The 14192-nt window shown below is 27.8% G+C and overlaps 1 protein-coding gene across 1 annotated transcript in view; it reads right to left on the reverse strand.

The window, feature by feature from the left end:
* Positions 1-1928: 1928 nt before the first annotated feature.
* Positions 1929-14192, reverse strand: part of LOC142326199 (uncharacterized) — a 62967-nt gene continuing 50703 nt past the window's right edge. Inside the window, exons 10-14 of the mRNA XM_075368483.1 lie at positions 13695-13872; positions 8423-8535; positions 6895-7053; positions 3499-3714; positions 1929-2105 (exon numbers count right to left, since the gene is read on the reverse strand). Of these exons, the coding sequence (XP_075224598.1) occupies positions 1973-2105; positions 3499-3714; positions 6895-7053; positions 8423-8535; positions 13695-13872 (799 nt within the window). The 3' untranslated portion in view covers positions 1929-1972. The remainder of the gene's footprint in view (positions 2106-3498; positions 3715-6894; positions 7054-8422; positions 8536-13694; positions 13873-14192) is intronic.

Here is a 14192-nt window from a genome sequence, read left to right on the forward strand (position 1 = left end):
TTTTCTGTGTTTGTTATTTATTGTTCCTATTTCTTTATTGTTTATTTTTGTTCTTTATCATTTTTATTGTTTTATATAATACTACATGATAGTGTTACTGTAGTCGTTAATGACTATAATTGTTGATGCGACTATAAATAAAAGCATTAGAAAAAAAAAATCATTTAACTCTGCTCTCAACCTTTGAATTTTAATTTCTATAAAAATCAAGACTTACATCCATGAAATAATGAAAAACTATCGCATTCTCTAGCTTCACACATCTCTTGAATTTCCTTGGCATTGCTGCACTTCATTTTCTGTGAAACTCCATAATGACTTGATTGCATTTCATATTGTCAATGCACTAGCCTTAAATAATTTTTTCATAATAAACATTTGTCACTCAATCTGTACATGAGAAAAAGTTTTATCCATAATATAACCTCTTTTTTACCTGTAAATTTTATATTAAAGTAACAAAAATATTTTTGCGTTTTATTTACATTTATGTTAAGAAAACAATCAGTATAAAAAATATTTTGTAACCGGTTACCCTTAAATAAACATAAGGATAAGAAACATTTTCAAGATGTATTAAAAAATTTGTCTGTAATGGAGGAATAAGTGAGGTGGAAGCAATGTTCTAAAAATTTCCTAAGAAAATTTTCCAACATTAATTTAGTTTTTTTAGATTTTCACTAAAAAGTATGTTAATTTTTTAAAAGTCTAAATATGTTCTACTAAAACAGCTGTTTTTAATTTTTTTAAATTCATAACATTTTTCAGTTTTGTTTTTAATAAATGTTGAATTTTTTCATAGACTTTATTCATACATTTTCTCAGAATTAGATTCTCTACAAGTTTTTTAAATACAATTTATGTGTTTTTAGTCATTTAACAGAATGATTGTTTTTCAAATCAAAAAAAGTGGTTTTCATTAATGAATTTTTCTGTTGAACATCATGAAAACTATGAGATAAGAGTTCCGGGAGCTGTTTTATTTGATTTTTAGGTCAAGAAACCATCAATTTTACCCCTTTTATAATACAAAAATTTTATTATATCTTCATTTCACTGAGGGGAACTGAATTTTTTCACTAGCCGTAACTTGTTAACAAAACATTTTCAGACATGTTTGTATGAATTTTTTTCCTTATTTCAAGTTCTAGAATATGTTCCAAAATTACAATTTTCCTCTTGAGTCACCTGTATATATTTATTTATCTATAAATATTTTATTGCAGTTTATAGGCCTAAAAAAATAGTTACCAAACTGAAAGTGATCACACTGTATACATTGTGTGTGTGCATGTACTTGTGTAGATATAACATTTAGAAGAATGTATTATAAATTTTGAAAATTATATTAAATATTCAAATATAAGATTATTTCATTACATATTTTTATTAATTTATAAATTTAAAATTAACCTTTAGATAGATATTAACATAACTCCTTAGTAAGTTAATACAAAGTGAAGATAAGTCTAATATTAATATTTTTTTTTTTCATTTTGCTTCATAAATAAAAAACTACTAGATAAATTACCACCAAATGGTATGTAGATTAATTGTTTTAAAAGGGTGAAAACTGTGAAAAAATTCACCATGACAGGTGATGCGTTAATGAATCATGTGTCTTCATGAGCACAGGTCATACGTTAACACACATCACTTGTCCTTGTGTAAAAAACTTGAACACTCATTAAGGTCACATAAGTTTTTTATGGTCATACGGCTCATGCTTAGCAAATGCAAATGTTTCCCATGCCATACTGAACGTGTTACTATTGTGAATTTCATAGACATATAACCTCAAAGGTAGTTTTGAGGGGGTTTATCAAATCCCAGCTATGTTCATCATTTAATACAAGGTATAAAATTCATCTCTCAACTAATATTATTGTACATAAGGAGTTGATTAGTTTAAAAAACATGACAGCACGTAAATTTTAAGTATTTTATTTTACTAATAAATAACAGTAGCAAATTATGTTGTTTTTAATTCATTCAACTTAAGGTATCGTACAAATGCTTGAGGAGATGGATCACGACCACGAAACCTTCTAAAAATTTCATGAGGATCACAGCTACCACCAAATGCGAAGTATGTATCACGGAATCTGCAAAAAAATATATAACAAAACTCTTTATAACCACCATTCTATTAGTCAAACCAAATAAAAAATTATTATTATTGTTGACACGTTTCAGAACCACTCCATGGTCAAAAGTTATTGTACTGGTACTTTTAAACTTTATATAGCATTAGTCAATGCCCTTCCCTTGTTTATTTGTTATTAATGGTTATACTTATATTTTAATTTTATTTATTTTTTCCTGTTTTCAATAAATTGAGGTTCTTCAAAAGGACATCTGCTTGATTGTTGATTTGTTCATTAATGATGGTTTTATTGTTACTCTTTAATGTAAAGATTTCTAGATTTTCTAAAATGTTAATTCCTCCTCCTTTAACATATTAACACTAATTTTCAAATAGCAGAAAATTACTGGTATAAAAAAAGAAATCAGAAAAGTGAATAAAAATGGAAATAAATTAAATGAAATTAAAAACAAAAACTGATAAAACCTTTAAATGGAGTAAATTAACATTTACTGAGAAAAAAATTTACCCAATTAAACAATTTTTTAGTAAATATTACATAAAAATGGCTATAAATACAAATAATACACTAAAAAAGATTTTTAATAATAACATACAAGAAAGAGATATATACAACATTAGTGGTATATACAAACTAAAAATGTAGATGCAATGCAACATACATCAAATGGGAAGAAAATTAAATTAAGATGTAACGAACACATGAGAAAATGAAAAACAAGATTCTAATTATGCAACACATTTAATAAAAGAAGGACATACGCCCAATGAAAATGGAAGAACTAATTAAATTAATTTACAAATGTGTTAAAGGAAGAAGAGTGAACATTTTAGAAAATCTAAAAATCTTTAAACTAAACATTAACAATAAAACCATCATTAATGAACAGATCAATAATCAAGCAATGTCCTTTTCTAGAACCTCAATTTATTGAAAACAGGAAATAGATAAATAAAATTAAAATATAACTATTAACAACAAATAAACAAGAAGAAGGCCAGATAAGGCACGACGTCAAATGTAGGGAAGGGTGTTGACTAAACACTACACATAAAGATTAACAGAAATTTAAAAGTACCAGTACAAGTTTTGACAATGAGTGTGTTTCAGAAAAACACGTCAACAAATGATAAAAGAATGAAACTAAGGTGTAAGCCATAGTCAACATGGCAAATAAAAAAAAAAGTTTAAATGTTCATTCTTAGAAACCACAGAAATTTGAAATATCATTAATCGGCTGGATCTCAGAAATAAAAACATCACAGTCAGAAAGTTGTTGTACCATACAGAAAGGATTAATGCTGCAAAAGTCAGTACTTCCTTAGATTTTAGGTAAAAATGTCGGAAAAAGATAAATTAATATTGCTAATTAAGTTAAAATAAAACATACCGAGTACCAACGACAGTATCATCCACTCCTTCATCATTAAAAGCAGTATACGCATCAGCAGCAATCATTCTAGACCATATGTGTGAATAATAGCCTGCACACCACTCTCCTGTAACAATTTCTGGCATACTAAGTGGTTCAAAATATTCTAAATCCAGTGGAAAATTAAAGAACTGTGGCCAAAGTTCTTTTACAATATCATTCCAGAATCTTGATCTGCAACAAATGTATAACATACCTTGAACAATATCTTTAACAAACATAATTTCTAAAAATTTACTTGCATCATAACAGTTAATGTTATAAAGTTACAGTTTCCTATTTTAATTAAGAAAAAAGTTATCTATAACTTTTTTGCCTTGTATAAAAGATATTTTGATCTAAATATAAAGCAATATACATGCTATCAAGAACATACAGGAGATAGCCAAGTAACCGGAACATGCTTTGTTGCAAGTCAGTCATGAAAGATAGTATGTTCTGTGTGTAAGCAGCTGCAAATTAAGTCTGCATGATCTATTTTCTACTGAAACCATACAATATTCATTCCTGAATAATGTAATATTATATCATACAATTGCAGCAATTGCAAATAATTATTTTGCATGAATGTATCATCCCATGTTAATCAAATGCTTTTTAGCAAATTTCTTGATTCTGGATCACTATCAAAAGGACCAAGACCAAAGATTGAGAAAGTATAAAAAAAATACCATACCCTTCCTACAGCCCAGAAAAACTGGTTCTACACTATCAACACGTGCTTAAATAAACTTGAAATTACATTGGAAAACAGTAGCTTTTGAATTGTAATTTCAAAGAAATAATAAAAAAAAATGTTCCTAACGTTTTTTATTCATTCAAAAATACGAAATAAATTTAGAACAATGTATGAAATGTAAATAATAGAGATGCAATAATATAAATGTAATCAACACAAATATTAAATAGTAACTAAAATAAAATGAACAACAACATTGTATCTTGATGAAGTTTAACAAGTACTTAAGTACGAGGAGTGTTCAAAAAGTAATGAAATTTTGTTGGTTGTATTAGTCTGAATCTCGGGATTGTTTTGTTGTTGTATTGGTAAATGTGTTTGAAAAGTATGCTGAAGATGATGAGTGCTCCACACGCCCTGGCACATCAACAACTGATGAAACGTGGAAATTAAAGAAATGATTATGCATGATCGCCGAATCACAATCAGAGAAGTCGCTAATGATGTTGGGATATCAACTGGCTCATACCATAAAATTTTTTTCAGTTGTTTTAGATATGGAACGTGAATTTGTTCCAAAATGTTGAATTTCGAACAAAAACAGCAGCGAATGCAAGTTGCTGTTTTTTATCTACATAATGTTGTTTTGATAATAATTATTGTTTTAAATAATTGCTGTTTTTGTTGAATTTCAAACAAAAACAGCAGTGAATGGAAGTTGCTCTGGAGTCGTTAAATTAAGTCAAAAACAATGCAAAACTAATGAAATGTGTCATAACAAGTAATGAAACATGGGTTTACAGGTATGATGTTGAAACAAAGTCTCAATCGTTCCATTGGAGGCATTCTGGATCACCAAGATTGAAAAAAGCTTGACAGTACAGTCGAATGTGAAGGTTATGCTCACCATGTTCTTTGATTTTAATGGCATAGTACATCATGAGTTCTTGCCACAAGGTCAAACGATCATTAAGGAATATTACCTTATAATTTTAACGCTGTTTGGGTGAAGCAATCCAAAAAACAAACATCCGGATTTGTGGCAAAACAATTCATGGCTTTGCAACACAATAATGCGCCTGCTCCCATTTCATTGCTTGTTCGTCATTTTTAGCCAAAAGCAATACTGAAATGATACCCCAGATGCCAGATATGACCCCATGTGACTTTTTTCTATTCCCAAAAACAAAGAGAACCTTAAAGGGCAGTCGTTTTATAAGTATAGATGAGATTAAAAGCGAATAACTGAAAGAGCTAGACACTATTCCAAAGATTGAGTTCCAGAAGTGTTTTGGGGATTGCAAAAAGCATAAGTGTATAATATCTAATGGGGACTACTTTGAAGGGGGATAACATTAATGTAGACGAATAAATAAAATTCTTTCCAAAAAACAAAAATTGTCGTTACTTTTTGAACACACCTTGTATATGTTAAATGGTTGTGGTTAACTTTACTTTGTCAAAAGTGAAATTTCAGAATAAAAATATAAAGGAATGCTTGTTTTTAGTTTCTTAACTAAAATTAAATGTTACTATTCAACATAAACAATTATTTTTATTATGTAAATATGAGAAGCATTTATGGTCGTATTTCATAGCTCTTTTATGTCTTGAACAAAATGAAATCATGTAAAACGGGTTTTTGTTGAACTATATGAATAGTAAGGTATTTTATACTATGGGAAACAGAATTCAGTCCCAAAATGACACTTAAATAAATTTTTAAAAAAATATTCTTCTGTCCACCTGCCTTATGCTGAATCCATTTTAGAACCTTAAGAATACATCGTTACATCTTTTTACCAGTACAGTTGTTGAACCAATTTAGACTAGAGAGTTTCTATCATTTCTGAGTGTCACAGCTAGAAAAGTTTTGTAAATTTTCATAAAAAAAAAAAAAACACTGCAGGCCAAAATATAATGGTATCTTAGTTGTTAACATACAAAAGTGTACTAACTATGCAATAATATAATAATACACATAGAATACTGCGTGTTTGTAATACATGGGATGGAAAGATGTATTACGGATAAATTCATTAATTGTAAAACTAATAAATTTTACAAAACTGATTTGATGGTAAAAAACCATTTTGTATGATTCCATTCTTTGTCCAAGTTCTCTGTTTCTTATTTTCCACAAAAAAAGAGACCCATTTACCACTTACTGCCTCTTCTTCCCCATCAAAAAAATCATTTTTGCACATGCTGACGTCACAAAGAGGTCAGAAAAATAATTTATATTATATTCTCAATTACAAGTAGACTGGTATAAAATAAGCTGACAGATGTCAGATGTGTCTATTAGTAACGATTTTTCATAAGTGTACGTCATATTGTTAACATGTATCAACCATTCATCAAACCAAAAATATCAACTTGTTTAAGAAAGAATGTTACAGTGTTATTTTTAAAACCATAAAAGAAAATTTAAGATAATATGGTATAAAGAAAACACATACTAATATAAAGAGTAATCCAGCTCCATACATACTAAACTGCAGTAATTGTACTAAATACACATCTCATTGATCTCAATGCACATATATATTTAAACTGTTTCCAGTTTTTTTACAAGCTCAGTTAACATCAACTATTAAGGATACAACAACTAAATACCACTCCAAAGAGTTAAAGCTAAAAATAAAGTAAAAATGAAAAAATTTATATCTTACTCTGAATAAAGTTTAAGATCCAGTACAGACTTGTATAATTCATATAACAGTGCTGAAGCAGCCATATGGCTAGACACATCTTTCATATTTGTGACTGGTAATTTATCACCTGTTCCATAATGACCAGATATACTCTCAAGTACTTTTGGTTCTTCCAAACTGAAACAGCAGAGCTCAGCAAAAGTAAACAAAATTTTTATTTATATTCATATAATTTTGACATCCAACTACAAATTGCAGATTAACTGGTAAAAAAAAAATATAAATTCTCTTATAAAATGCTCCTTCATTTTGAAAAAAAAAAAATAGTAATGTGTTCAACTTGGAACAGTGACAGCAAAATTAAACTTTTCCTCGAAATCTTCATTCTGTTTCACATAAGAAAAAATGGGAATATAGAAATTATAGAGAAATTATAAATTATAGAGAGATCTAAAAAATACATTTTGGATCTATTTTTTGGAGTTTAGATTCAGTGCTGCCAGTATGAGCTGACTAACCCCGCTTGCTATCTCCATCTCCACAGTTGAGCAAGAAATAAAGTTCTAAGGTATAGGCTGTTTATGCTCTCAAGCACAAGAAACAAGAGAAAAAATTTCACTACTTCAACTTAACTACCTAAAAAAATACAAATTTAAATAAAAGTAATAATACAAAATTTCAATAGTAATATTATATTTACAGAAGTATGAATAATTAGTTTATACGTGACATTTTTAAAAATTCAGCTTTACTGAAGGCATCACTAGAAAATGAGATTATATAACTAAAGTAATTTTAAATTTACTAAAATTCATTTTTAGTACTTAAGTAGAATAAACAATATGTCCTCTCTCATTATGTAACAGATCTAACAACCTAAATTCTAGTGTTATCTTATCTATATCCTCATTTTTTAAATTTTCTTTCAATTCTTAGCTGGGAACAATGAGTCCTCGATTATCTTATTATTATTAACAACCCTGTTCTTTCTATCTGATATCTGCCTACAACCCTTAAATATTTATTTTATATAGACTTTATAAAACTCCACTGAGTTCCCTTTTTTTTATTACATTGCATGTCAATGTATACATAGCAAAGTATATTACAATGTACTACATTACATTACAATGTACATTGTTTTATGTCCTTTAATTGACATTACATGTCAATTAAAGGATTCTGTATTTCTTGTTGTGAATACATTTTGTGTTATATTTCTACTTAATTATATTATCTATAAAAGGATTCAGTCTTTAGTTATTATTAGATTTAGAACTACATCTGTTACCATGCTGCAGACTTGAAAGAAAGCTACTAGATACAAGCATTCTGAATTTGAACTTAAGTACTAAATTTGCCTTTATAATTTTTCAAGTCCTTTAAAAACTAAACAATCAAAAGAAAATGAATTTTTATAGGACTAAGTTAACCTTAAAACAATAAAAAAAAGTAGCAACCAGTTTTTTTTCCTTTGCTACCACAATCAACTGATAAGTAAATCATTAATAAACTAAAATAGTAAACAATGAATAGAGAAGCTCACCAATGTTGCATGAAGTGTGAAGTAATTCCTACAGTATCCCATTCAACATATGATAAACCTGATACTTCACTGTAAGTAACAGTGCATAATATCTGTTGTAATAATCTTCCAAACTGTGTAAAAAAATTTTTAAAAAATATGTAGAAATTTATAGAAATATGTCAATCTTAACAGGAGATTTTGTTTTTGCAAAGTATACATTTTAACAGCAATATATTTTATAATTTAATTTTAAATTAATTTTAACTTTGTATTTTTAAAGTAGTTTTGTAATTTGAGTTAACAAGATGATGGAAAAAGGTTGTGAAGAAAAAAAGAGTTTCTAGTAAAACTGGTAACATCTCAAGACTTTCTTAGACCAGAGTGTTTTTAAATTGCTTCATAAAGCTAGTCAGCAAAATTACAGAGATGTATACCTTATGTACATATTAATGAATTAATTATTAATAGAAATCACCTATTAACGGTAAATTTATATTAAAAACTTTTGAAATCTATGTTTCCATCATCAATTATAAAATATTATATTAGAATATATATATATATTAACACTGTTAACAAGTAAAAACTGAATTGAAATATAATTTACAATTTAGCTAGCTTTTAAGACAATTAAGCAAATTTAAATAATTCATCACGTTCATATTGGACCAGCAACTGGCTCATTGTTACCTACAACTTACTTTCATAGTACACTCACTAAACCCCGCCCTCATTGTACTATTAGCAATATCAACACTATTTCAGACCTTGAGTAGAACTGCTATGCATTATGTGTTTATGCTTTCTAAACGTAGAATTTTAGAAGTTTTTTCTAAGTAATCCTTATTTTTAATATTTTTAGATTAATTTCTATATTTGTTTACTATATGTCTGCGAGGCCTATGCAATAAAGTAATCAGAAACATTTGAAAAACTCTTTTTTGTATGTTTTTAAATTTTCTAAAAAAATATTTTTTTTAAAGGTCTTATTGGTTTTACCAAAGTGTATTCGTTTCATAAGAGTGTGTATATTTGTGTGTGCTTTGTTTGTCATACCATAAAACATTTATTAATCTTATTATTAGCTACCACAACAAACTTTATCTATATATGAGTTTGTTGAACAAAATATACATATTTGTTGAAAGAATTAAATTTGAAATAACTAAATGTCCATTTTTTACAGTACAGTACTATTGAAATATCATTTATATATCTTATCCACAAAGATTTTATGTTTATAGGTTACAATATATGTATAAAGTACAGGGTGCAGCAATTAATAAACTAATTTTGAAAGTAGGATAATACATTTATTGTACACAGTAACAGATACAACTAGCCTTAACTAAGTCAGTGTCTTGTATTCACAAAACAGGCCTCATAACTTGAGTACAAAGTCTTGGTCATGTCTACCTTGGCAGTCAATGTACTGCTACAGTTTCCCAGATGCACTTACCAAGAACCAATGTAGAGTACTGCAATATTTGCAATATCCTGACAAATTGCATTTTTAAGGCTGTTAATGACATGGAGGTCTAAGAGAAAACTTGAGGTTTCAATTGCTACCATAAAAATAAATTCTGCTGCAGTAAAGTGTGATACATGGGAGGGCCACTGAATGTCACCAAACCAAGATAGAAGTCGCCTAGAGAATTGCAGCACAAAGGATGTTTACAGCATTGTGCTGTATGGACTGTGCCACCATCCTTCTAATATCATGCTCTCACCATAATCTAGAAGCAACATCTTTACTAAGGTAGACAAATTTTCAATTTGTAATTATAATGATGGCATCCACTGTTGCAGAGACACCATCATCAATCTCGATAAAATAAGGTTTAATAATTCCCTATGCTGAAATGGCAGACTGCACAACAACTTTAGGACTGCTGTAACACTCAAGGAGTTTGTGTGGATTTATAGGCACCCAATATCGGCAGCATTGTTTGAGCAAAGATATTGCTTTGTCACTCATGATGAGGCATCTCTTGAGATCATCATGCAGAGGATACAGCTCTACCATTTGTTTGCAATAGCAAACAAATTCTAGGTTGTTTTTAGTTTATATGGGTGAAAATGCAAATCTCCAAGTAAAATTTGCTCACACTTCTGTCTAACAAGTTTATATGTTGAAATGTTTTCCTAATGCTCTCCAAGGCTGTTTTCATACACTCAACATATTTAGGCGACTGGGTAAGAGTTTTCATGAGTACAGGCTTTATCCTGTATGAATCTAGTCTCCCACTGTTGATACACAAACTGACCAATTATTTTTCTTGAAAGTACAGGTCTACTTTGCTGATCATCACTATCTGTCTAACAAAACTCTCACATGCATGGATATAATTGACTTGCTTCACGTAAGTTGTTCCACACAAAATGAGCCCTAGTGCACAACATTTTATTGTTCACTGAATCTAACACCACATGGAATCATTACTGCCAGCAATCCACATATGCAGTGTGGCCAAGTCAACTTAAAATGGGTAATATTAAATGCTGCAGCCTGTATATATATATATACTTTATATTCCCATCAACAGAATTAGGAAAATAATTAGAACAAACTAAATTTATAGCCAACCAAAATGGATATAATTATACTTTACAGTGAAAATAAACAAGAAATACATTAAAAAGAATGCAAAAGAAATCAATATTTATTTAGTTGCATTTGAAGAAAAACACAAGAAACATAAATTTGGGAAATATATTATCTATACTAAAAATAAAAATAGTTACATTATAAGGAAAACTATTATAGATTTTAAAAGCAAATAAATAATTTAACAAACATTTAAATCAAAATAATGCTACAGCAAGAGATAAATTCAACAGGAACAGCATTTATCAAATTAACTGTAATGATAGTAAAAAAATATATATTGGGAAATTAACAACAGGTCATTTAAACAAAGAATTTTAGAACATTAAAAAGCCTACAAAAAAATAATTTTTTCAAAAGTTGCTGATCACCTTATTACACATGGGCATACAACAACAAGTACAGAAAATAATCTAGAAATAACAATAAACCTGAATACTTGAATATTTTGAAGAATATTACATTTACAAATGCTAGCATAAACATATACTTATGAAGGGAAATTTTTTAACATAATGAATTATTTAAACTAACAGTTAGTTTATTTATTCAATATTTTATTCCACTGATTATGACCAACTATCAGTTTTTACAAAATAATGATTAAAATGCATTATGTGATATAATATTTTATAACTACAATGAATTCATAAATTCAAACGTTTTAACATAAATTGTTGGCTACACTAAAATCTTGGCTATTTTGGTGTCATTGTACATGATTTTTGTTAATAATTTATATTTTCACTACACTAGAGAACATGAATATCAGTATACATATAAATATAATGTTGACAGCTGATTATTAGTTAACAGCAGACAATTAAAGATGACAAATCGTATCTTATTTCAACCACAAAAAAAGATTGTTTCTCAGGAATAATTATGACCAATCAACCAGCTAGCTGGTTAGTGTAGGGGTTAGTAAAAATAATCTGTGTAGAAAAAAACGTTAATTTCCACAGAATGATAAGAACCTTTATCGCACATTCATTAAACTAGGCTTTAAGCACCATCCAGCAAAAAGTATATTTTAAAATTAAATAAAATCCAGTAAAATAAATTTTTTCTAACATACATAAATATCATTAACAAAAATATGATGACTGCTACATATCTATTACATCAATAAACTGGGTTCTCTATACTATATGATATAGTGTATACTATACAACAATATTTAGCTCCAGTACATGTATATAACATTTTAAAAGATATAATAAGTCATCAAAACTGTTGTACATAAAAAAACACAATTTGCAAGAAATTTCATATACTTAAGATATTTTCTTCAGTTTATAAAATAAGTAAATATTAAACTTTTCAAACTCCTGAAAAGTTTCCAGGAGTATAATTTCTGAAAATGAAAAGATGTTAACTAAGTATATGGAAGTTGACAGATGAAATCAGATTTAATAAAACTAGTTCATAAAGGTCCCTTAAGTTTAACAATTTACATTATTGTTTGGATACAAACATAATTGGTAGGGAACAACATACAGATAGTACTCAGTGTCCAGTACTCAGCATTGGTTAAAATGATACAATTTATTCGACTCTATATCAACTGGTATGGTCAAAATGGAAATGTACAGAGACCTCATAATGGAATCCAATAAAAAAAGGTCTTGGATTTTACAGGCAGTTTTACTAGTGGTTAATTTCTTAACTTCATATTTAAATCTACAGTGTTTTAAAGAAGAAATATAATTTCTGAGTATAAACATAATTAATACTCTTTGCTGGTATAGGTTCTAATTTGAAGAGTTAGATTTATGTCTTGCTAAGAATGTAGAACTAGACTAGCACAGTAATAAAGTATGGTAATACTAGATCTACTAATTGAATTTTGCAAAGGATTTCTTTAACTAACTTTGATTACTTTGGATGTAAAAGTTAGTAGTACTAGTATTTCACATAAACAGCTAAAATTTTATTTAATAATAGCTATGTAAATGAAATTCATGGTGTATGAAATTTGAAAGAGTTAAATAAAAAATTTATAACTATGAAATATTTCAAACAACAACGCACCAATTTGTGAACATATATTTATAACACTTATCTAAAATTTCAGAATCCTTGAGTATACAAAAGATAAATTATAATTTATTATAAAAGAAGACTTATAATAATAAATTTGGTATCATATTAGTAAAATGTGAGTCTTTACTTAGGTGAGTCTGACTACTTTATTTCACAAGTTTTTAGTTTTATTATAAGAATGTAAATTTTTACTGGTTGATAAATTCCTAGAAATGTATACAAACATAGTACCTAATTTATAATCTGAGTCACTGTCAAAATTAATAATTTCCAGAAAATTTGAATTATTAATTTAAATTCATATGTTTCATACATAAAAAAGAAAAAAAGAACAAAATGCTACTACATCTATTGACGTGCTTCAGAATTTTTAAAAATAGAAATATTATATTGAAATCAAGAATTGATCTTTCAATATTTTCATTTAGAAAATGCACTCTATCTACTAAAGAATTGACAGCAAGCTGCCACATCTCAGAATAAGGAAAAAATTGTTTAAAATGTACAAAAAAAAAATCCTCGTAAACTAAAGTATATAAGACAGAATCTGTCTTAAATCTAACTAAACAATTTATATGCTATAGTATTAAGTATAATGTAAATATGTATGAGTAAATATAACTTATCTAAAATTACCTTGCCAAATAGAGATTTGACTTCTGAATATGATAATAAGGATGGTTTACCATAAATAGGAGGAGGAAGGTTTAACACAACTGCAGAAAATGGTATAGGCCTAGGACCATCTATTTGGTGTGCTGGACGAATATTAATGATCCAACCATCTTCACCATCTGATTTTAATTTCTCTGGTCTAAATTTAAAGAAACAATAATAATAATAAAAACAGTACAGTAGAGCAAATAAATAGAATATAAAATATTAGAACAAAACATAACACATAATAAGCACTAATTACAGAGTGATTAAAAAAGGTCAAATGCTTCAGTTTTGTGTCTCTAATATTAGTACAAAACAAGTTCCTAAAAACAGGTCTGAAAACATATTTTTATCTGTCTGTCTATGATTTTATATTTGTTAATAGAGATTTCTATCTCTAAAAAAAATTGAACTATTTTTATGAAATTAGGCATATTTTTTAAACCAATTTTCTAAAAGGACATATAAAAATTT

This window comes from Lycorma delicatula, chromosome 6 (genome assembly GCF_047948215.1).
Source record: "Lycorma delicatula isolate Av1 chromosome 6, ASM4794821v1, whole genome shotgun sequence".
NCBI lineage: Eukaryota > Metazoa > Arthropoda > Insecta > Hemiptera > Fulgoridae > Lycorma > Lycorma delicatula.